Source organism: Manacus candei, unplaced genomic scaffold (assembly GCF_025592945.1).
Source record: "Manacus candei isolate 608988 ecotype Guabito, Panama unplaced genomic scaffold, ASM2559294v1 h1tg000025l, whole genome shotgun sequence".
NCBI lineage: Eukaryota > Metazoa > Chordata > Aves > Passeriformes > Pipridae > Manacus > Manacus candei.
In genome coordinates this window covers 4,362,009-4,385,553 of record NW_026138073.1, presented here as the reverse complement: position 1 = coordinate 4,385,553, position 23,545 = coordinate 4,362,009, and the positions used below count along the sequence as shown (strand labels likewise).

At 44.7% G+C, this 23,545-nt stretch overlaps 1 protein-coding gene across 20 annotated transcripts in view; it reads right to left on the bottom strand.

The window, feature by feature from the left end:
* FOXP1 (forkhead box P1) overlaps positions 1 to 23,545 on the bottom strand; it is a 380,386-nt gene that overhangs the window by 103,015 nt on the left and 253,826 nt on the right. For 19 of the 20 annotated variants that reach the window (XM_051788661.1, XM_051788668.1, XM_051788662.1 and 16 more), the window contains one exon: positions 9,094 to 9,219. In XM_051788661.1, the coding sequence (XP_051644621.1) occupies positions 9,094 to 9,219 (126 nt within the window). Of the gene's footprint in view, positions 1 to 9,093; positions 9,220 to 21,266; positions 22,003 to 23,545 lie in introns of those variants that run through there. The other variant, XM_051788681.1, reaches the window with a different exon arrangement.

The following is a 23,545-nucleotide window of genomic DNA, read 5'->3' as shown; positions in this document are numbered from 1 at the left end:
TGTCAAGATCCAAAGCCACATCCAAGCTGCATTTCCAATTGTTTCCCTGGGTTTAGTTTCTGCTTATTCTGTTATGTTGCACTTGTTGCCCTGAAACTTCAATATTAGCTCTAGAGATTTAAACACATGAGGCAAACAGCTGCTCTTCTCCACTGCAGCAAGCCAGATCAAAATGCCTTCTCTCTCTCCCTCCTGCTTGTTTTTTAACTTTCTTTTTAAACAAATTGCTGTAACTCAAGTATTTCTGGCAAAGTTGATGGTTTCAGGGCAAAATCCTGCTCTGTGATCATCACTGCAGATTCTTCCAGTGCAAACTCCTCTCGGTCAGTGTGCAAGGAACACCAGCACTTCCCCACACTGACTAAAGAAACTTTGCCTTGAGGATTAAAAAAAATAAATAAAAAAGTCACAGTAACTTAGCTGCTATGTAGATGTGTATATGATTTAAATTAAAACATTAAACATTTAAACATTAACTTCTTTCACACTTCTGTGAAAAGGAAAAAAAAAAAGGCAGCAGCATGTACTCTTTGAGAGAATTCTTTTATCGGAGATTTTTGATACACAGTACTTTTCCTTTAGTGTTTTTTTAACATATTTGTTGCAAAGTGTGAACACAAAGGGACAAGTTGAAATAGGTATCTGGCAGGCTCTTCCCAGCGCGTGCTGCCGAAAGCCACAAGTACTACTGCAGTTGAGAAAAACCTGTTATTTTGCTGCAGGAAGGCGAGGGACTCCTCCAGCACTCCCCGCCCTGCCAGGGGCAGCTCTGTAAAATACTCCTGCAACAAAATAACCTTAAAAAAGAGAGGCAGGCTGAAGTCCGTGGAAGTTCACAATGGGATATGTCCTATTTAAAATGTAGAGAGCTACTAAATATGACAACCATCTGATGTATGAAAATTATTCACAACCAAAAACAGACAGTCTGGAAATAGCTGGGATGACTTCATTTAGACAGAATTACCCAAATCTGTTTCTAATATACACAGTACACATAATAAATTTTTACAATATGACAAGGAAAACAAACTTAATAAAAGTTCCTGATCTTTTGTTACACAAGCAAGCTATAGCCATGCTATGTTTATAATATTTTGCCCATGATATCACAGCTCAGTAACAAAAGCTAAGCAACACAAAAAACAGTTCCTAGGTATGACTTCACCTCGCCGTGCCACCGCTGCGCCCATCGCCCCGACGTACCACCTTCCCCAACCCACAGACAGGTCGTTTTTGACTAATAGTTTCCTTTTCTCCTTCTCCCAGGCTCCCTCTGCCTTGAGAAGCTGCGGATCTGTGTGAGGAGGGTTTGTTTTTTTTCCAGCTACACCAGGACTCATCTGAACGGTAAGAGATTTTTAGCCTGTTTCCTTCACTCCTGGTTATTTGACAAGTGCTTGAAAACCCTGTTATAAACAATCTCTGTAGGAAAACAGATGATGTCTTACGATCACAGAAGGTAATTTTTTCAAGAACCCAACTTTTTGAGCATTTCCCAGATGCACCGCGTCAATCTTCCTGCGTTTGACTATCTCAGCTGGTTTTCCAGCCCGGGCATTGCGCCAGGCGGGCCGGACTGCCCCTCATTGTCACTTCTGTTCGATGGCACTTGCACCCACTGCTGTTATTCCAGGCTTCAGGAAATTTTCTAACCACTGGACAGGCTCCAGTACTGCGCACTAATAAGTTGCAGATTGCAGCACTTCAAGTGTGTATGTGTGTGTGTGTGTGTGTGCACAAGTGTGTCAGATCGGGGCCACGGTTTGTAGGAAGGGGGGGAAAAAAACAGTAGTTCAAAAATGCTGCCTACTCAAATTGACAGAGAAGTGACCCCTGCACTTCATCAGAAATTCCTGCACTGACAAAATAAAGGACTTTGCTTTTATCACACACAGTAAGACTCATATGGAAAAATGGAAACACTACATCACTCGACCTTAGGTTGCCCCCTTTTCAACCGCAGATGAATATTATGTATAAAAATTGTAAATCAATTTGAGATGTATTAAAGGAGATTCTCTTTTTCTGTATTAAAGGTAATACCTTTTAATCTCGAGATTTATTTTGTAATGTCAAGTAAATGAGAAAGACTTAATTTCCGTAACTGAATTTTGTTACTCTTAAGTCTCTTTAGCATCTCTGCATGGTGTTCACAAAATTTCCTACCCTTTGCTTTGCATCAGGAAATAATGAGCAAGCAGCACTTACCCAACACTGAGTCACAAATATTTGCCTAAATTAACAAAGCATTAAAAGCCATTTTAAACAACTTAAGGAAATTGTGCTACCCTTTGAACTGTGATTCACTACTAGGAGAATTTAGGAAACTTTTCCTCTTCTAAAGGTAAAAATCAGCTGCCACAGCCTCCTTGTAATACCATTAGGTCCTAAAGCAGATTTTCCTCTTACAGATCCTCACACAATAGATTTCTTTGGTTAATGAAACTACTTCTGAAATTTTCCTAGACTCGGTGTTGGCTACTTTGAAATTTCAATCTTTTCACATCCTTGAACTCTCATCAACATTTTTTTCCAGACTGTGTCAATAAAATTGATTACTTGCAGTTCTGAACTCTGTTCTGCACATGGAAATAAAACAATTTGTTTTAAAGTATTTTCTGAAGAAAGCAGAACTTGGCAATCATATCTCCAAGATCAAAAAATAAAAAAGAAGAAAGAGGGACAAACCAACCAAGGCAAACCTTGCCCACAAAAAGCAAAACAAAAAGAAACCTCTCCAGCAAAGAAAAGAGAAGCACCATCCTGATTTCCTGATTTTATCACGGCAGCGACGCTGAGCTCAGTCCCTGACATGCACATCATCAACCTCACCGCTGCTCTCCTGATTGATATATCTCCCTGTCGGATGCGAACGATCTTTTCGGATCATTAATATGTTCATTAATTTGTTATCAATTCCAGCTCGCTGTACTTACACCGCCCGGTACCGCGAGAGCGCCTCGGCAGCGCCGGTGCAATCACACACGGACAGACCCCTGGCTGCCCGGTTGTTGAGATGCCTCATGCCTACAACCGATCTGTTGCTTTTACAAGTTTAATCTTGGTATTAAGGAGCTGATTGTGGAACCATGTCGCTATAACATCTTCAACCCAGCTGTACATCATATAAACCACTATAGGAGGGGGCAGTCTCCCATCATTCCTGGCAGCAGCACATACCTTTAACTCCCTAATCTGTAATACTACAAAATACCGCTCTCATTTCTTCCCAAGCACAAGTGGACTACCAGCAAGGGTCCAACAGTGTTATTCCTAATTACCTTTTTTTCACTCTTGATCCTGTGGCGCTCATAATTAGTTACCTGGGGCTGCAATCCAATTTGAAGTGATGACAAGAAAGTGATCCATGAAAAAGTAATAAGTTAAATCCAATTTCAGCCTTCCTCTAATTAAATGCACATGGAACTAATGACTCAAACCCTACCATTTCAGTGATAATGGTAATTAGCGAGGTGGGAGTCACTCTCTTTTTTCAACACTGTAGGTGTAAACCACAAGGTAAAATGGCAGGAGCACTCTTAATTACATGTGTCATTTTGTCAGCAATTTACACATTTCTGACCAGTCAGGAAGGTTTCATTTGTTTTCCCCTTCCCTGAGGTGGGTAAGGCACATTCAGGCTCGGGCACTGCCAGCCCCACGGCCCCGCTCCCAACCTGGTCAGAAATCACTGTTTTTACAACACTGTTCTCTAAATGCTTAATGTCAAAGCAGAAAACCTGTGAGAAAATGATAGTCAGGGGTGCTCCCACAAGACCCAGGGCTGGAAATGAGGGATCCTGGCTTCCACTTTACCCCTCTGGACTGAGTTCTTTTCAATATGCAGATACCAAACCCCCAAATACCCCAGCAGAGCAGTGCACCTCAATGCCACCGAGGGTCTGCAGCTCTCTGACCTCAGGCGAGCCGCTTAATATCTCTCTGTTGGGGTTTACATGGCTATAAAATGAGAATAATCATGTTTGCTGACAGTACCTCACACTGCCAGCTCTCCCAGTATATTGGTATTTTCCTAGAAGCTTCATTTTTTTGGAATCATGACACTACAGAACAATCACAGACCTTCTTTCAAGAAAAACTGTATTTGTCGCCTTTCTGCTCAGTCTAAAAAGCAGAAAAACTGAATATTAAAGGCTCTAAAAATATATAAAAGGGCAGCAAAAAAAGGCCCACAGGTTTCACTGAAAAAAACCCCTTAGTATCAAAATTTTCAAGCTGATCTTGTAATTTTGAGGACCTGACTCAGATTTTGTTCTTTTCGTGGGGTGGATGATGTTTGCACTTCACAGGTACGTTCCAAGAACTGACTAATACCTATAATTGGGCTTAGGGGTGAAAAATAAAAGAACCTAGGGGGTCCTTTTGTAGGAACCAGAAAAACTCAACTTTATTTCCAAAGTCAAAAATAAACAATGAAAGATTGAAATTAAATTTTCATAGGCAAACTTTGAACCCAGCAGAAGTGAAACCTCGACCCAAGTAGAGTCGGTGGAAAAATTCCCATTGGTTGACTGAGGCAAAATTCAGATCAACTCTCGTATTTAAGATTGAAACAGAGAGAGATACTCACACAAATAGAATAAATACACCTGCAAATTTATTTTCCCTGCCAAATTTTCTGCTGAGACAATTTCTCTACTAGTCATTAAATTCACCACTAGGTAAAAAAGGTACTCTGGGTGTAAAACATGAGACAGAATAACCTAAGACTTGTGTGCTCCAAGCAAAACAGAACATACCCTGCCCTTCACCTTTTGGTGTTTATTACATTGTCAAGCTGATGATTTCTAATTTCATAAAAAACAATAATAATTGCCCACAACATCAAACTACAGTGATTTTTTCCTCTTACCCTCTTCTATTTCTCAAGATACTGGAAAGAAATATTAAGATAATACAGCATGCAAATTAAGTTCTACAAAAGCCCAGCCAAAAGGCTGCTGTAAAAAGCAGCGGTATGCAAAGGCAAGGACAGTTGTCTCCTCTCAGCCTCCCCCAGTCTCACCCTGAGAATTTAAACGAAACTCAAATTCTTTTCTTGGCCATGACTTAAAGGGAAGATTTATTTTTTTGTTTTGTCAACTGAAAACAAAAGTTTCCATCCCAGTAATTTCATTATTTCTTCTCACCAAACACACATAGGTTAACAATCAGACAACAACTCTCATTTAATCACATAAAAAAAGTCAAGTGATGGGTTTCAATTGTGAGATATTGACTTGGATGTCCCAAATCTGTTTTCAGTCCAGTATCCAACTTTCAGCTCGATGCAACACACAACATTTACGTCTTTAAAAAAAATTGTATTTTTAGTATTGCCAAAACACACATGCACTTTTACTTTCTTGGGAGAAAAATGTGTCTCTTGATTTGTTTCCAATCTGTGTGTTCTTGCCAGCAACTAAAATGCTTGAAGAACCAAAATGAATAATCGTTAAGAGCATCGGCAATTAAAGCTGCAAATTTTAATCAATACATCTATTAATACAAAGATATATTTATCTTGGCCAGGAAAAATGTGCACATTTTCAAAATCCTAAGCATACCTGGTCTGTTAAATTATTTGTTTCACAGACTCAAGAAAATCCAATGTCTATGGCAAATATATTATCAAACAGACTTTAGTCTTTTTTTCACTTCCAGTAATTTTTGTGGGACTGATATTTTTTATGTTCTTTCCCCAACTGCTGGTTACTAAATCCATTTCTTAACTTTCAATTTTCTTTTGTTTGTGTCATCAGGCTGTGAAACCGGCGGTCACTGCCAAATCTAAACCACGGCAGTGCGAGATAGGCTCAAAATGTGAGTCATCCTGTATTTGGAGATTTGGGTTTCTTTCAGCTATCAGCAGAGCACATCTCCACTCCTGCAGTTCTTATACACTAAATATCTCACAATTTGCTAAAAGCAGATCTTCAGGTAGAGTTACCAAGGTCAAGGCCAACATGATTGAAGAACCCACTGTCACGTAAATGCTACTGAAGGCACCGTGTCCCAGTGTGGCCACAGGATGCTGGGCTATATTTAAGTACGGTGGTTATTTGACCAATGAATAAAGAAGGAATAGAGGACATCATCCACAAGGCAGTAACAGATTAGCTACACAGTGTCTACTAGTTTAATTTTCCACATCTGTTTGTGGCGGTGGGGTTCAGGTGCCAGCCTGCCTGCCAGCATCCCAGTGCTGAGCCCGAGACCAAGGGAGCTCTTCTAGCCCCAGGACTGGCTTCCCCTCCTATGGAGCATTTTAGTAGGAGAATCAGTAGCCCAGGAAAACAGCCCCCCTCCCTGTTCCATGCAAACAGCTCCCCAGCACTCGTGCTGGGTGCTGCTCAGCAGTGCCCTCGCCAAGCACAGCAGGGATGAGCGACGCCTATGGTGTTCTTGTTATACATGAAGCCTGTTTGTCACAAAAAAACCCAGGTGACTGCTAACCACTGTGGCTATTGAATGAGACATCTATATTTATAAATGAAACCCAAGGATGACTTGTTCATTATTTAGGCAAACTTCTGAAAAACGGGCTCACTTCCCCCACCCTTGACATTTATTCTATGTACTGTCAGCAATAGGCGTCGTCTCGTCACCGTGGCCCCATCCCAACTCAGGGGGTGTGGGTGCTTGTGTGGGTGCAGTTTTACTCAAAAATTCTACCCCCAGCAGCACCATTTCCTTTCAGCAACAGATTTTCATTACAAGGATGCACTTGGGGGTGTTACATCCAAGAGGACTTCCAGTACATTTCAGACTGCAACAGCACCAGGAGTGAGAAGGGGAAAAAAAAAAAAAAAGACTGGGCAGTCATTTGAATCAGTGAGTGACAGGCTGGGCCAGCTCTCTGTATACATTAATAAATTAGAATTTTAATTGTGTCTCTGACTGCAGGAGCTGCTCCAGTACTTTAATACGTACCAACAATTGGCTATGTTATGGAATCCGCGATGTGGCCTTCACTGTTGACCTCTGCAACACAATTCCCAGTCTGACTACGGAAACTGTTTGGTTTGATCCTTTCAACTTATTTGAATCCTGACAAATAAGCTCACAGCTGAAAGGTCAACACAGTCATATTTCATCCTCTGGAGCTATTCTTAAGACATCTGCACAACAAAGCACTTCTTTTAGTACCTGACACTGGACCTAGCCAGCACAATCTCTCATTAAAAATGTCCCCAGTGGAAGAGTCTATTAAAAGGCATATGGATCAGCTATGGATTTACCAAATAAAATATTTTTGAAAGCATTAATGTAACGCTTTGGATTACGGCTCTCGATGCTGCCAATAAAACGTATATTTGCCCAATGACAAAATGCCTCATACTTTCCAAAAGAATAATAGCCCGGCTGTAAAGCGTGAGGTGTTGTCCAGCAGCTGGAGCACAGAGGTGGGAGCCAGGAACTCATGAATCTTAATCCTACCTCTAAACCCAATTCCCTCTGTGATCCTAAGCGAGTCGCTTAACCCGCTTCCCTCAGTTTCCCAGTCCAGAACTGGGATAATGCTACTTACTTATCAGACTTTCCTTCTGGGGATGTTTTGGAGATTAGTATTTGCAAAATGCTTTGAAGATGAAATCACTACACCAAAGCCTGAAGTTGTCCACACTGGGCCAAGGGCTGCAGTTAATAGCTATTCCTCACTCCGGCAAAACTTCCCTTGAAGTCCCCATCGGCTTTATTTGGGTAAGAACCACAGGATCAGGTCCTCTCACTTTACTGTCAAGGCCTTTAGTGATGTTGGTTTTATCTTCCATATTCTACTACATATTTAAAGAGTCTAGGATCCGTATTTTTGTAGGAAAATAATCTGAAGCACATATAAAAGGCAAGAGAAGCAGCAATGCTGTCAGGGAACTCATGGTGATAGTATATCAAACCAAAAAAAAAAAATAGAAAGAGCAAAACAGACATGAGTTTGACAACGTGCTATGACAACAAGAGGGGAAAAAAAAAAAAACCCGGAAAGAATTTGGGGCTACAGAGGCTGAAGCATCAGATATAGAAGAGCGAGATAAGATAAATGTCCCAGCTACAGGGCTTTGTGCAACTGCAGCTGAACTGCTGCATTCAGGAACTGATTATCAAAAATCCAGGGACACGCTGCAATTGCAGAGAGCAGTAATAAAAGCAATAACCAGCTGCAAACCAGAGAAGTGGTCAAGGGTCTGGAAGTGCCAGTTTATGGAATACATAAAGAACTAGATACATATAATTTGCCAAAACTGGCAAGTACATGTTAGTATCTCAGATGTTTGAGGACTGTGAACACGAGGCAAAGCAAGGGACTGACTCAGTATTTATACAAGCAGTATTACTTGGAGCAAGAGGACAGAATTAAAGTGGAAAGTTCCTGAGCGTGTGCTTTGTTATGGAAAACCATCCGAAGGAAAATAACAGCGGTCCCACCACCACTTGGGATTTCTAACACTAGAATAGCATAAAAAAAAAAAAAGGAAAATGTGATACATGACCTAATAGGTCTTTCTTGTCTTTAACTCCCCGTGATTTATCCCACAAGACTAGCAGAATGTACTCCAAAGCCCCATATGTGTGCATACATCTTCTGTTTGAGAATGCTGTATTGGTTTTAGCTCTCTGAATTCATAACAGCACAAAGCCCTATATAATATTTAGATTTGATTTCTGAAGATGTCCATAAATCAGCAGACAATAAAAGGGGAAAAAACACACCGATGATATGATATCCTAGTATTTCCTAATATCCTTGACACAGCAAATCAACGGTTTGAGTGAACACAGACTACAAATGGAACAGCAATCAAACAGAAATGTTAATGCAAATCTCCTATGCACACTGACACAGTAACAAAAGCTATTCCATTTTGTCATGATCCAACCCTACCAGACACTAATAAAAGTACACGCTCACGATTTGTAAATATGCCATGGGTGGGATTTTCCCCCTGCCACTTACACCAGCCCCAGCCGCTCTGTGGACACACTGGAAAGCAGCTCCTGAAGGTGCTATTCCAGTGTTCATGAGGAGGACGCATTTATTCATCTTTTCCAGCCCCCAGTCCCTCAGAGAGGCACACAGGCTCCCCTTACCTGAAGGGCTGGCTGTTTGTCATTCCTCTTCGGAGACTTTAATCCACTAACTTGTTGCTGCTGCTGCTGCTGTTGCTGCTGCTGCTGCTGCTGTTGCAGGAGAAGCTGCCGTGCCACCTGGAGAGCCTGTGGGGAAAGAGGTTGGAGCATTGAGTTTACAGCAAACAGGGCATGAGGAGCCACACACATAGCACAGAACCAAGGCAATTCCTGGTCATGGGCTACTGCTCCACTCTTGATGCACCTCCACTGAGGAAAGCAGTGACTTCCACAAAAACAACAACTCAGCACTTGCATGCAGTGTGGTGACATCCCACCACTGTCTGCTCTCCTGAGCGCCAGAGAACATCAGAGAAGTTTCTGGAAGGTTATGATGGGAGGAAGAGGAGAGGCAGCAGCAAGTGGAGCCATGCTGAGTGTCAGAGGCACTGTGCTGAAGGCTGAGAAAGCTGCAAGGAGCTGGAGTGAATGCAAAGAAAAGCAGGGACAGCATCTCACCCCGCCAAAATCCAGGACCTGGACTTCGATGATCACGGTAGGTCCCTTCCCACTCAGGATAGTCTATGATCCTATGAAAATCACTGATGGCTTGTGACAGAGCTGTGGGGACTCAACGGGAGGGGGCAGAGCAGTAAAGGGACAGTGTGACCTTACAGGATGGAGAGACAAAGGACATCACCTCAAAAACATGAGTAGGCATGATGTGTGGGGGATTATTGCAAAATTTCATGCAAAGCAAAGGAAGAGTGCCTGTGGACATCAGAGCCTGCCGCTCTGCAAGGCCTGAATGCTTCCTCAGGTAGAGAAAAGAAAGCAAGAGGAGACAAAACCTGAGGGAAAAGATGAAGAGCAAGTCCCTGCCCTGGCTCCCTCCCTGCTCCCCAGCCAGGGGATGCCAGGATGATCTCTGCAAGACAGACTGTGGCACAGTTGAGGCTCTGTTGGTGAGACCCCAGCCTGCTGCTCCCAGAGGATTCACCAGCACCGGACTCGGGCCTCCTTGGTCTCCTTGGAGACGTTCAGTACATGTGTAGGTGGAAAAGTGGGAAGGCTGAAGACTTCATTAATGTTAAACAAGAAAAATAGTCCCTTTGCAAGATGCCTACATGGAAGGAGGGGAAAAGCCTTCCCCACTCCTACTGTGTATGTTCTCTGAGTGATTTAATTAATACCTATTTAATTAAGGAGTCAGATACGGTTCGGGTTTCACTTGCTTCTTCAAGTTGCAGAGTGTTTAATCTCAGTGCAGAACTGCTGGGAAAGATTTAATACCAAGTACTGCAAACTCAGATCCAAACCCCCTAGTAAAAACTTGTTATTTTATGGCCTAGACCCATCTTTTTACTTTTGAAGAGACACTGGTCATCTCGGCGCGTTGAAGAACTGCCACTGCTGGCCAGGGCAAACAGGGAGGAGAGACCCTACTGGGCTCTGGCAACAAGCCATCCTGCCAAATTTAATAACAAGTCTGCACCAGATCACAAAAACTCTGTAAGGCAGGGTGCTATTTCCAACAGAGCTTGGTGTGGTGAGGGTAACACCAGATTTTGCATCTCAAGCTGGTCGGAGCTCAGCGCACCCATAACACCTCTAAAACAGTCCGTGTCCCTGTGAGAGGTGCAGGGAGCTGCTGGGCACGGACACACACCAGGGCAGGCCCATATGGATCTGGGCTCACACACACACAACCACCCCACCACGGTGCAGCATCAAGAACCAGAAGACCCTCCAGCCTACCAACAAATACAATGGAACAAAGGAAATCTTTATGAAGAAAGTTCTAAGTATGGTTAAAAAAATGTTATTTTTATTGAATTAGCTTATTTAGCTGTAAAAGCATCTTCAAGGGTGGGCAGAGGCAGCAGAAATAAAACCTACAAGACTTAAGGGGATGGGCAACAAATACTCACCTACTTAACAGGGGTGTTGTATGGCTTATTTAATTAATGAATACTTGTAAAGCACTCTGAGTTGCTCAGACAAGAAGCTCTATACAGTACAAGCGCAACATATTATTATATATTATTAAGACTGGCTCTGCAGAAGAATAATTCCAGGTAAATGTGCAATCAAATGATCATTTTAGTTCCCAGTAATTAGATTCAATAGGCCAAAAAAAACACAGAAGCCTTTCTTTAATCATACACTAAACAATCAGAACATCCCTAACCTTTCAAGCTACAGCCTTTTTGAATAAAACATCATCAACTTATAGATATTATTCCAAAAAGAACCAGTCACCATATGTGTTGTCTCTTTGAAATACAGTTGCTATAGCAGACCCTGCATGCATTTCATGTGATATGATCATATTCTATCCGTTCTGGCAGCTGAGAGGTTGCACAATTAAATTGGCTGCCAGAAATTTTTGAAGATTCCCAGAACAAGTAGCCATGCAAGAAATGCCTGATCTCTACTGGAGCGGGCCACAAAGCTCTGTGCAGCTCATTGGGGTGGCCACTGCCACCATAAACCCTTATCATGCTGACCCCACAGTGATGAGGATTTCTGTCCTCAGGGACAGGCTTGAACTGGCAAAGCTCTGACGGAGCAAAGCCAGAGCTCTGTCCATGCTCCAGGCCCACCTGCACCTGCACACCCACCCTTGTGAGGGTCTCCAGTAGAGGTGACATCTGCAATAACTGTTTCATGTCCGGTTGTCACCTGTCCTGGCACAGACCTGGTGGGATCAGTGATGGTGAGAGGGAGGGACCAGCACAGAGGGTGGAGCAGGGTGGGAAGGAAAGGATTTAAAACAATGAAAGTGGGCTGGAGGGAGCATTGTGGACACAAGGAGTCAGGATGGACAGGAACATCAGAGGGAGAACAAGGCAGGTGCAGGTGAGATGGCAGCACAGTGACATTGCAGAGGATTGCAGACTGAAATGGCATTTCCCATCTCTCCTCTCAAGATTTCGCTTTTTCACTTATACATAACTGACAGCAGTAAAAGCTGAGCACCGGATGAGCTCGGGTTTAAGATGTGGAAGGTTGTTTATAGCTCATATCTGGTTCTTACTGAACATCTGCATCAAGTAGCTACTGTGTCCTTGGTGAACCCAGGGATCCCACATCCCTCTTCCTTTCTACGTTTTCCTGCTCAGCCTTTTCTCCCTCCTACCTCAGAGCAAGAACTGCCGCTGCACTTCCAAGAATCATCTAGCACTGCTACATAGGATGTGCAAAAGAAAGATGGCCCGGGAAGCACCATCCCTCTTTCCTCTTATCCGCAAAATATTTCAAGCCCGTTTGGAGTGTCTTCATGGAATTAATTTGGTGATGTTTCAAGCCCCGTGGACACCTGCCCTCATTATGCCGGCACATCCCGTATAATCCAAGCCAACAAGTGTCGCACCTCTACCCCCTTCCCTGGTTCCAGGCAGTACCACTCCCGCCCGGACCTCATTGCTGGATGCTGGCGTGGGAGCCCTGCTGAGGCTGCCGGTGCTGCACAGTGCTCAAACGAGGAGAGACAGGGAAATTAATTTGAGTGAAGTCAGTCCCACAACCTTCATCAGCACGGAGATTCGCAAGCAGGCCTGTACATTAATAAAGCTTCCTGTGGGAGTAGATGTTGCCTTTGATTTGCATGTGAATTCAATGCTAGTGAGAAGTGCCAGACTGTCAGACATGGAGACCAAAGCCTCTTATCTTTCCAAAAGCTTCTGTAGCAGTTTCCCCACATTTCCTTAATCATCTGCCTTGTCCTCAACTTACTGAACAGGCAGTAGAGAGTAAAGCTGGACTCGGTTCAACTCCTGCTGCTGCCAAGTCCTGAAACAAGGGTGCCAGGACTGTTTACTGCTAGCCAACAGCTCTGCTAACGTGGCCCTCTCCTCACGAGCAGGTGCTCTGACATCTCCAAGCTCTTTTCACACATTCCTCCCCACTGCCGTAGTTACATCCTAAATCTCCACCACGTGCTTGCATGTGAACAATTGCCAGGGGCCGTGAAAAAACAGTTCATGTTTGTGCGTCCAGACAACTGCCTGTTCCTTCACGGGACAGGCGAGAGATGCCAAGAGCCCCTGAAACCACTGAGGTGTTTCACACATTTGGGTCCATGACTACCAGCAGCCACATTATCTGCGCTGCCCGAAGAGTCTGCAAGCCTGGACAAAGCTACTTGGGGCACCCAGAGACCCAGACACCAATCCTGGTCTCCTGCACTAATCACAGAGCATTGGCAACAATCCTCCTCTCTGCACCGCAAAAGAAAGATGAAATCTTCCCACTTACTGGAAAAAACAGAAAGGAAAGAATCCCCTAGCAAGTGCATCTTCTGAGTGCCACCATTTTTGGTCACTGTAAATGTGGATTCTGAAGGACAACATCAAGAAAAGGCTCACTACCAGCCAAGTCATCCTATACCTAAATGCAAGATCCAGTAAATAAACTGCCAAGATATTTTCTTATCCATTAGGAAATCACCCAGAGATAAGGAAATTTTTCTGGCGTAAAACAGAGACCAGTAAAAAGGCAACTGAAACGCTGCACTTTAAAGACATTGCACAAATTTGGGATGGTATTTGAGAGTCAATACTGGGTGACACCTAACCCAGGAAAAATGTTAACAGCACATTAACTGTGAGATGAATCAAGCCAGTTTCATTCACAGAGCAAGTGGGAAGCCCCACTGAAAATCCCTCTCTCTATGCTTAGGGAAGTGGCAACTCTTTAGTATTTCCCAACTAGTTAAGCACCAGGAGGGGGGGAAAAAGTACACATTTGAGATGACCAAGACAATTTTATTGCAAGACAGACAGAACGTGACTTGTTTGCCCAGCTGTTGTTTGCCCGGAATACTGGGCAGTGTTATCACCCCAGTTACTGTTGTAATTTGGCATTTTCACGCAAGCTCGACCTTTCAGTTTCATCATCCTCTTTGGGCAAGTTCCGCTGAAAAATGCAGCCCTGCCTCTGACTTCATGTGGCCAAAAACTCCCGATTCGGGAAGGGGGCTGGGGAAGGGAAATACACTGGAAAAAGAGGGTAGAACTTTAAAAATAGAAATGCTGCCTAAGTGCCATATACTTGCTTACAGTGTCAGTACATAAGGAAAACAGTAACAGGATCCAGTCGCATGGAGCCTCTTGCTAACTTGTTCCACCACTGCAGCCAGTACAAGGCAGCGACTCTCCAACTTTTTTCCATTGGCCTATTTCTATTGAAGAAAAAGAGCTCCAGCTCCTCCCTTCCCATCTGCTCCAACTGATATTAGTATCAATCAGTTATTAATGAAATATGATGACTTACAGCTATAACAGGCCTGGCTCTAACACCAGAAGAAGCTTGTTTCCATACCTGAGGTTTATAAGGCATGGAAAGACTGATCCAGGGAACTGCAGGAGGTATGGAAAGGTATGTACATTGGAGGGTGGAGAGATGAGCAACAGCCATGAGGATGCAAAAGAAACAGGCGTCCTGTCTGACTGCCAATTTCCAGGGCAGTTGTGCAGTAACTGGCTGCCTCCAAAATGGAAAGCATGCACACAGAAGTTGCAAGGAGGGAACAAACCAAGATCCCACGTGTTTTTACAGATTCCTAAGGATTTGGGGCCTTTCCAGGTGGACAAAGCTGCTTATCAGGAAGGCAACTTGAGAAAGAAGGAAGGAAGTGTTCCCAGAAATCAGAGATGGTCCTGCTGCCATCTGAACTGTCCAAGCAGTAAATCAGGAAAGTTACTTGCCAGCCAACATCATCATCTGTCCGTTATTTCAGTTATGGTCATTAAAAAGCAAAATACAACAAAACAAGCAGAGAGAAATGAGAAGGAAGATATTTTAAGGGCAAAATCTACCCTTGGAGCAAACATAACACTACCCCGGTCCCAGACTCCAGAAGCAAGACCTTCTGTGTTAACCTCTGATAGCCATGCCCTTACAAACTAACCCTGCTGCTCAGCTTTTCCCACTGAGGTTTGGGAAAGCATGGTTTTGCAGCAGCAGGCATGCAGTTCTCCCACCATCTATTTCTCCCCAAGTTTCACGATGGATTTAGGCACTGAGGGACCGCCCGGCCGGCAGCTACAGGCGCCTCTCCCAGCAGAGTGTGGCCCACCTCCCAGAAGGGCTTTTTGCTTCCATTTAGTCTCGCAAGGCAAGTACCTTTGCTTCTCCTGGGTGGGATGAGGGGGAATTTAGACTCAGCCAGCAATCTCTCTTCTTTCTCAGCTCCCATCTGTCCTCACACCCCACTCCACTCCACAGCTGCTCCCAGCAGAGCGGCAAGATGCAGCTCTCAAGCTCGGAAGCCTGGATGCACCCGAGCTTCAGAGCTGCTTCATGTCTCTCCCACTCTTGCCTCCTCTACCTCCTCTCCTGCGACACTCTCTTCTCCTGGAGCAGCAGATGTAGAGGAGCAGAGGTAGGAGGCAGACACATGGAAGGGGAGCCCTGCTGCAGCTCTTCTCCGGCAGGCTCAGGAGCCGCTCAACGTGTGGAAACCAGCGAGGAGCGGAGCAATATGCAAAAGGGAAAAAAATAAAAAATAGTGCAAAGCAACAGCAGTGGGTAGTGCTGTTCCTCTGGGAGGAACAGAACAGGGGGAGGTGAGATGAACCAACTAGAGAGAATAGGAAAAGAACCAAAATGAAGAGGAGGAATAAAATGTAGAAGATGCAAAAGAGAGAAGCAGATGTTCTTGCAGCACTTTTTCCCTCTGACATTCGTGCCCAGCTCTTCCATCTTCCTCCAGAACTGGGAAATGAGCCGCTATGTGCTCCCTCCCTATTTCCACCCTGCTGACCCTATGTGCCACACACAAAACGAAACAAAGCCAAGAGCCCCAACACTGCTCCCAGCACTGCAGCAGGGAAGCCCGAGGAGAGCTACAGGCAGGATGGGAGCTCTGCTATGGGACACAGGTAGGATGCAACATAACCTGGTGATCCATCCCCCTGCTGTCCAGCCTTCTGAGCAGCCTTGGATTCAAAAAATCCCCATCCCAATCTCATCCTCAATTTCCTTGTTTCCTTAAATAATCCTCCTCCAGCTACTCTGTACCCAACGCCACTGGTGCTGCAGAGGGATGCTGTGAGCCCGGGGAGATGCTGCTGGTACCCAGTGCCTCGCTCGGCTGCAGCTCCGCTGCAAGGCTGGCTCCCTCCAAGGGCTACCAGCCAGCTCATCAAGGAGGGGAGCTTCAACAGCAATCTTTCACTCCATAAAATGATCAGCTGGCCCTGAAGGCTTTGCTCAGACACAGCAGACTGGTCTGGCCAAGTGACTAATGGGTGATTCCCATGCTGGAAAAAGAGAAGGGACCTGGAGGTCCGCATGTACAAACCCTGGCTCACATCCTGTCCCTGATGTGATGGGGGCAGGCCTGGAGCAAGGGAGCTGGCAATGTGCCTCAAACTGAAGCATCTCCTAGAATAGTTTAGTCATAAGGAAAGAAGACGAGTCTTTATTTTTCTTCCAGTACGCTTAGTTTCTTTGCTCTGGAGTAGATTCTGGCTACCAGTTGAGGAGATTCCCTCCAGAAAAAGGCACTGGAAACAAAAACCCTTTCTTCCAAACCCACAGGGTGGAGCTGCCTGTGCCCCAGCACTGCTGCACTTCATCCTCGTGGGCCCTGAGGTTACTCCTGCTGGTGGGAGGAAGATGATCCTGCCCTGCCATCCCACAGCCCATCCCATGGCTGGCAAGATCCCTGCCCGCTATCCCAGCTCTGCAGCAGCAAGGATCCAGCCCCACACAGGGGAACAACAGAGTTTGCCTCCAAAACAATAATTTCCATTTTGTAATTTTTTCATGAACTCCACCAACTTCGGGGAAAAGGTGGGGGAGGTATTTTCTTCAATACTCAGACGCCACCTGGATGAAGGGGGCAGCCAGCAAGGAGCAGTAGGGCAAGAGATCAACTTCAGCAAACACCAGGAACCTGAGAACCCCAAACCAGCCACAATGGGGACAATGGCTACAAAAATCCCTTTTTTGAGGCATAAATGAAATCCTCAGGCGGTTACACTGTAAAAACACCTTCTGTCCCCTCTTAAAGAGTCACAGTCAGGACTCATCAAAGTCACTTAAAAAGCATCTGGCAAAAAGTTCCCAAACATTAAAAATGGTTCTCTTTATTTTGGCATGCCAAGACTCACAGCATGTAGCGGTCTGTACCAGCAAGAAAGGAGGGATGGGCCAACACATCCTGGTAAAATGAGAAAGGATACAAATCTTGGCTCCCTGTGCAAACTGAACCAGAACTGAACTGTGTCTGAGTGATGAAAAAAATCTTATGGGATTTCCAGCTCGTTTCTGTAGGCTCGAGATCAGATTCTAAACTACTGTGTTTATCCAGAAGTGAACCAGACCTTTGAATATTTGGAGGACTATTCACTGCTGAGCCGCGTTTTTCTTGGATGTCAAAAGCACGGGAAGTTCTCATATTTTTTAATAGAGAAGAGAAGAGGGATAAGGTGGGGGGGGAGAAGGAAGAGGGCCTTTTTGTTGCTACAACATAAATAGTATATTGCATACAGCTGCTTGCGCGCTTCCCTGTGTGGTCAACAAAACAGGGAACATATTTTAAGCTTGTTTTCCAAAACACTGCATGACAAACTTGTACTCAGAGGCCCATGAAATACAGCCCCTGACTGGGGATATCTCACCACGCTCCATCCAACTGCTGTTGGATGAATGAAGGAAGCAAAGCATTGGGACAGCCCAAAACATAGAAAATGAATGCTGCAACTCAACTTCTATGGCACAGCCTAATTTAGAAAAGATTCTAAAAACCTTAATTTTCACAGATTCTGATAAAACAAAAATAGGTGAGGTTCAGATGGAGGCAACAAAAATGATTAGAGGCCTCGGCAGATACGAGGCAAGATTGATAAGGGTGGGAGTGTTTAGTTTAGCAAGAGATGAGTAAGAGGGGAGATGATAAAAGTACACAAATTGTGACTCGGCCTGAGAAGGTACATCTGGTGCTTTTGCCCTTTCTCATAACGCAAGAGAAAGGGGACATTGAACGAAGTCAGGAAGCAACAAACAACAAAAAAAATTAAAGCAGATAAAGGGATTTTTTTTTCTTTCTTAATACACAACTCATAATTACGCCTAGAACTTACTGTCACAAGATATCACCAGTGCCAAGAGCATGGGTAGGATGAAAGAAAAGATTAGACACTTGCACAGATAGTAATGAGAACATTTACAGTTACCTTTGGAAAGATAAAAACAGAAACCAAGGTACGAATGTTTATGCTTCAGGGCACGAGCCAACCTTTAATTGCTGGAGGCTGGGAGGAAGCTTTCCCCATGGATAGGTTCTCTAACTGTCCTTCATGGGTGCCTGCCCAAGGACTTCAGCCAGGGCTGGAGATCCCCAGCCCAACAGGATGCAATTGTTGCTACACCTCTGTCTTCTTGGGTACCTTCATCCTGCACCGCTGATCCCAAAGCCCATTCCTCAGCCTGTCCCGAGCCTCCTCAACCCTCAGGGAGCTGTTGGGCAAGGGGGGCCAGCCACGTCCCCCATCCCAGCCCCTGCCCATGTCACCTGGCCCCAAGCTGCTCAGTTCCTCTTCTTCTTCACATCACATTGAAGTTTCAGGTCCTTATTTTGCCAGCCCTTCCTCTGCCTGCTATTTCAACTGCCACTTTTCCTCCCTCAAACCTAAACCCACAGCTTCAGTCCCTGCCATCCATTTGGGCTCTCCATGGAGCACTGACCCCCTGGAGCCAGGGGAGAGAAGCATCCACATCCACCTCCTCCTCCCCCGACCCACCAGCCATGGAGGGTTTTTGCGACGGAAGTTGCGACTGAACGCAACTTCAAGATGTCAGGCAAATTTTCCTTTCTTTTGATCTGAAGCCATTCCTCAGAGGAAACCTACATCCCTGAGGAGGAGGAGGAGGAGGAGGAGGACCCTCCTGCCGATCCAGCACCTGCGGGGCAGCGGCAGTCAGGCGCTATTACAGACCGCGGAGCTCATCAACGCGCTGGAACTGACATGAGATTCGGGGAGACAAAGAGAGATTTTGAAAGCAAGTCAGTCTATTAAATTTATACCTACCTGCACAATGTGAAACAAACCACATCTCGGTTTCCTTTCATGTGCATGACAGTCTTAACTTGTTTCTTTTAATCCCATAAAAGCAGCTAAAGCATGCAACATGCTTCCCGGAGATGAGGCAAACCTGTATTTTGCTTCCTGACAGTGATTTAGTTTATAGGGTGGGTTTTTTTTCAGGGAAGATAATGAGCATTGTCCTAAGCCGGTATTATAAAGGAAATACAACACGCTACATGCTAGACACCTGGCATTTAAAGAAGAATCCCATAAATTGACACTGTCTGTAACGGACCAAACACAGCTGCAACCCCTCGCGCTGCACAGACACCAGCATTGGAGGCAGGAAGATTCCAGCAGCACTGGCCAAGGTTTTCTTTGGAAGTCAGCACCCTTCTGAAAATTCAAAGTGCCTCTCATTTAGTCAGTCACACCCCAAGCAGGACCCGGGAGATGACCAGGGCTGTGCGACTATGTAATAAATCCAGCAAATCCAAAGGGGAGAAGCAGTAATCCATGGAAACGTTCCACACAAGAGGGGGGCTTAAGTGCTTTTAATTCCCAGCTGCAAACCCAACAAGCTGCCAGAAGGCGGAGACCACTGAGCAGAAGGGGTTAATGGCCTTGCTAAAGAAAATGATACACATAATTTCCTTTTATCATAAAACAATACATTTATTATTTTCTGTATATCTGTTAAAGGGCACGGCCTTCTGAGTGGAAAACAAAACACAGCTTGGTCACATGTTTATTTGCTTCAGCTACTCCCTTTCCCTTCTGATAAATAATCAAACATGCCATCCAGAAAAAACAAAACCAGTGAGCTGGGAAATTTGATGGTCATCAAATAGACTAAGATACCAAGAAAAGCAGCCCACTGTTCCCACAGAGAGTTTTCTGCCCCACACCTACACTAACATCTGAGTAAATAACTTCAGTCACTCTTTCCATTTTCCCCATGCAATTACTCCTACTGTTAAACAAATTGTCCTTAAGGCAGTTGCAAACACCATTTTTTTTTCTGCAAAGTAGAACAACTTCTGAACATTAAAAAGCCAGACTAGCAATATATTTTCAAAATATGTTTGTTGTACTTGCGGTTTGGCTGAACACACAGCTTGATTTCTCTCTCTCTCTCTTGCTCTCTCTTCTAGGAAGATGGGGGTTTACGGTTTAAAATTTTAAAGTGTATTTGGATCTCAGAGAGGCAGGAAAAGCCTCGAGGAGGATGGGTTTTCTCCATAGGGCAGGCAGCATATTTTCCATTTTCTCTTATATTTCACACTGTACGAGCACCACGATGCTTGCCAAAAAAAAGTTACCTGCTATGTCAGTGGACTTTTGAGGGGGAGAAACCACTGAGAAATATCAAGCAGTTTTTTAAGTCACTTGAACAGAGAGGAAAAAATCCAGCATCTGTGTTGCGACACGGATTACCCAGAGGATCCACACTATCTTCCAACAACCCCTGAAGACCATTCATACAACAATCATTAATACTGAAAAACTGCAGAGAAAATCCTTCACGTGAGAAGTTAACAACCATTACCCGGCATGAGCACGCTTTCCCTTTCCTTTTGTAGTACCACAGGTCTAAACAATAGTCATATGAATGAGATAATAGCCATGCTTGTCTCAGCAGCCTGATTTTTATTAGCATGAAATTGGTACAAATATTAGCGAGGCTGGTTCGCACACAGTGCCAGAGCCACGATGCAAACAATTTGCAGAAAACAAAAACGCGACTCAGTGGGCTTGCGCCGCTTGTGCTGCCCAGAACAGCAGCCACGTTTCCCTTTTTGAGAGGGGTTGTTGTTTAAGTTATTTTGGCACTTGTGCAAGCGCGAGGAGAAGCCGCAGCACCGGCCGGGCAGCAGGGACAGTGACACATGGCTGCTCCCGCGACACCGCAAGGCGATGGGCACCCCAAAAGAGGACCTGGGTCCTCTCCATGGTTCTCCGAAGCCATGCCAAAAAACCCACCCTTGTCAACACCTCAGTAAACAACCTGAACCAGCTTCTTTGAACCAACTCGATTCCCCTCTCCAAGCTGCCTGCGCAAGGCAGCGTGTTAAAAGTTCAGCCCTGCCTGCACGCTCCTTTCCTCTGAGCGCTCGCAGAGAAAATGAAGAGTTTAACAGAGTGAGCTCTTACTGTCTGCCTTTAGATTTCCGTCTTCGCGCTGGAGATGTGTTTCTGGCTGTTTCTGTGAAGCGGGGGCTGAAGAATGGTAAAAAGATGTTTGAATAAACAGGAAGTGCTGTGCAGCCGGAGTGCAGGCTGGAGGGAGACGCTGGAGCACTGCCCTTCGCGGCAGCCACCGGGCTCTGCCTCCACAGTAGCAACCTCTGCTTTTACTAAATGACAAAGAAACCGCAAAGCATTCCTTCCCTAATTCTTCCCTTGCAAAGTGGTGAGATCGGCTAGACCCCACAGGTAATCTCAAAGTTGGGCTCAGCACTACACCAGGCACAAAAATCTAGTGATTCTGCATTATTAAATCCCCCCCATCTCTAAGCAGAAACATGCAGAACTAATTATGTCCCCAACCAGACCAAACAGCAGCAAGAAGCACACCTCACTTTTGTGTCTAGGCAAATTTGGATTTGCACGTAAGTCCAGCCAAGCTTGATGTTCCTATCCTTGACAGTGCTGTGACTTGCTCTGAAAACCGGCTCAGGAGGCTGGCCGGGCTGCAGAGCTGTTTTCTCTAACTGTGCGAACTGAAATATAAACAACCACCCAAAAATACAACTTGTCTCGGGCACGGAGACTTGCATCCAGCATCTCCAAAAGCGTGAGTTCAGCATTCCGGCAGATGCTATCCCCTCCTTCCTCGTCTCCTTCCCCTCCCTAAAACAAACTACCTATTTAACTCGAGATGACTAACTAACCGTCTCCCCACCCAATTATCAAAGCCCTGTCTGCTGTCATATTGGTGACATGACACAGATATTGTCAAGAAAAAGTAAACTGGGGCTGGCACTCAAAGGCAGCTCGTGAAGAGATGAGCAGTCGAACAGCCATATTCAATAAAAAAGAGGAACAGGATTCCTTTAGAAAATGTATTGCTGTTGTGGCAACGTGCTGCTGCCACTGAAGGGACTGATTTGTTATTTAGCATCTAGTCTTGGACTGTCTGTCATTCTGGGTGCTAATGCTCTGCTAAAATAACTCATTGGGAGCTGTCAGTGGGATGTTTACATAGGCCCCCAATCTTTTCTTCATACAAGGAAATTTTTTACTGGAATTCATCTTCTTTTGATCTCACATTCAAAGCAACAGCAGCTTGATAGACATGCAAGTCTGAAAGCAAATCCAGACGCTGAAGATAAACCGCCAGAGTATGACAGGCAGGAGCATCTAAAGCTTATAAAAATGAAGAGAACAGCATGTCGTCTGAGTATTACAATAGCAGAAATCAAGAGACATATTAGGTGGAACTGATCAGCCACAAAAACAGTTCAAAAGGCAGATCATAGAAACAGAAGACTAAGCTAGAAAAAAAATAAAATTGGAAAGATCTGCTTTACAGAGGCATCACCTCCTCTCTGAGCACCGCAGCGTTTCCGCTCCAGCATGTAAACTTAAGGGGAAAAAAAGAGCAGGGCTCGTGCTGTCTCTACTAACTCAGCAGTTCTTACCTTCAACTCACCAATTAATTTGCCAAGTATACATTTCAATTATGTGTTATTGAAACTGAAATAAAAATAGGACACTGTGCCACTTCTGTCTACAGCCCAGCCCTCCCCAACATCACAGGCATGGGGAATCAGCGCCTCTTCGTTAGGGAACGGGGGAATCGCATCCCCCTGCAAGGCACAAGAGGGGCCCTGGCCTCAATCCCTGCGACCATTTTAGCTTGTTCATCTATCAAAGGGCTGAATCTTGGGATGCTCCTGAGCTCTGCCTCTGCCACTGGTGCAGAAATATTAGTTCAGAAGGTAATTTTATTTAAATTGAATTACGTGTGCCACGGAGTCCACAGCTATGTTTCAAAGGCGATGCTTGCCGGGAAACAATTGCTGAAACTTTCTCTAGAAACCCATACATTTTTAATTTTTCTTCCCCAAATAAGCTTCTTATTCTAATTGAAGTCAGCAAATATAATGAAAAAGTAATTCTCAAACAATTTTGTACTTAGAGCTGTTTGTTAACAAACACTGAACGAGCAGCAGTGTTAGGTTAAAGGGCAGCAGGATTCCACATTATAATTTAGCCTGCGGTTATTTCTGATTAAGAACACCCTCCGGGACGGCAAAGCAAGATCTTCCTCTGCAGCAGGCACAGCTTTTAAAATTAGCCTCTTCTCAATAATAAAACCAACAGGAAAACTGTGGATTTAAAACTGTATTAACCAATTTGAAGTGGTGCAATCAGTTTATGTCTCGCTTTCTGCAAACCACCGTTCCCTGCCTTAGTCAAGTTTCAAA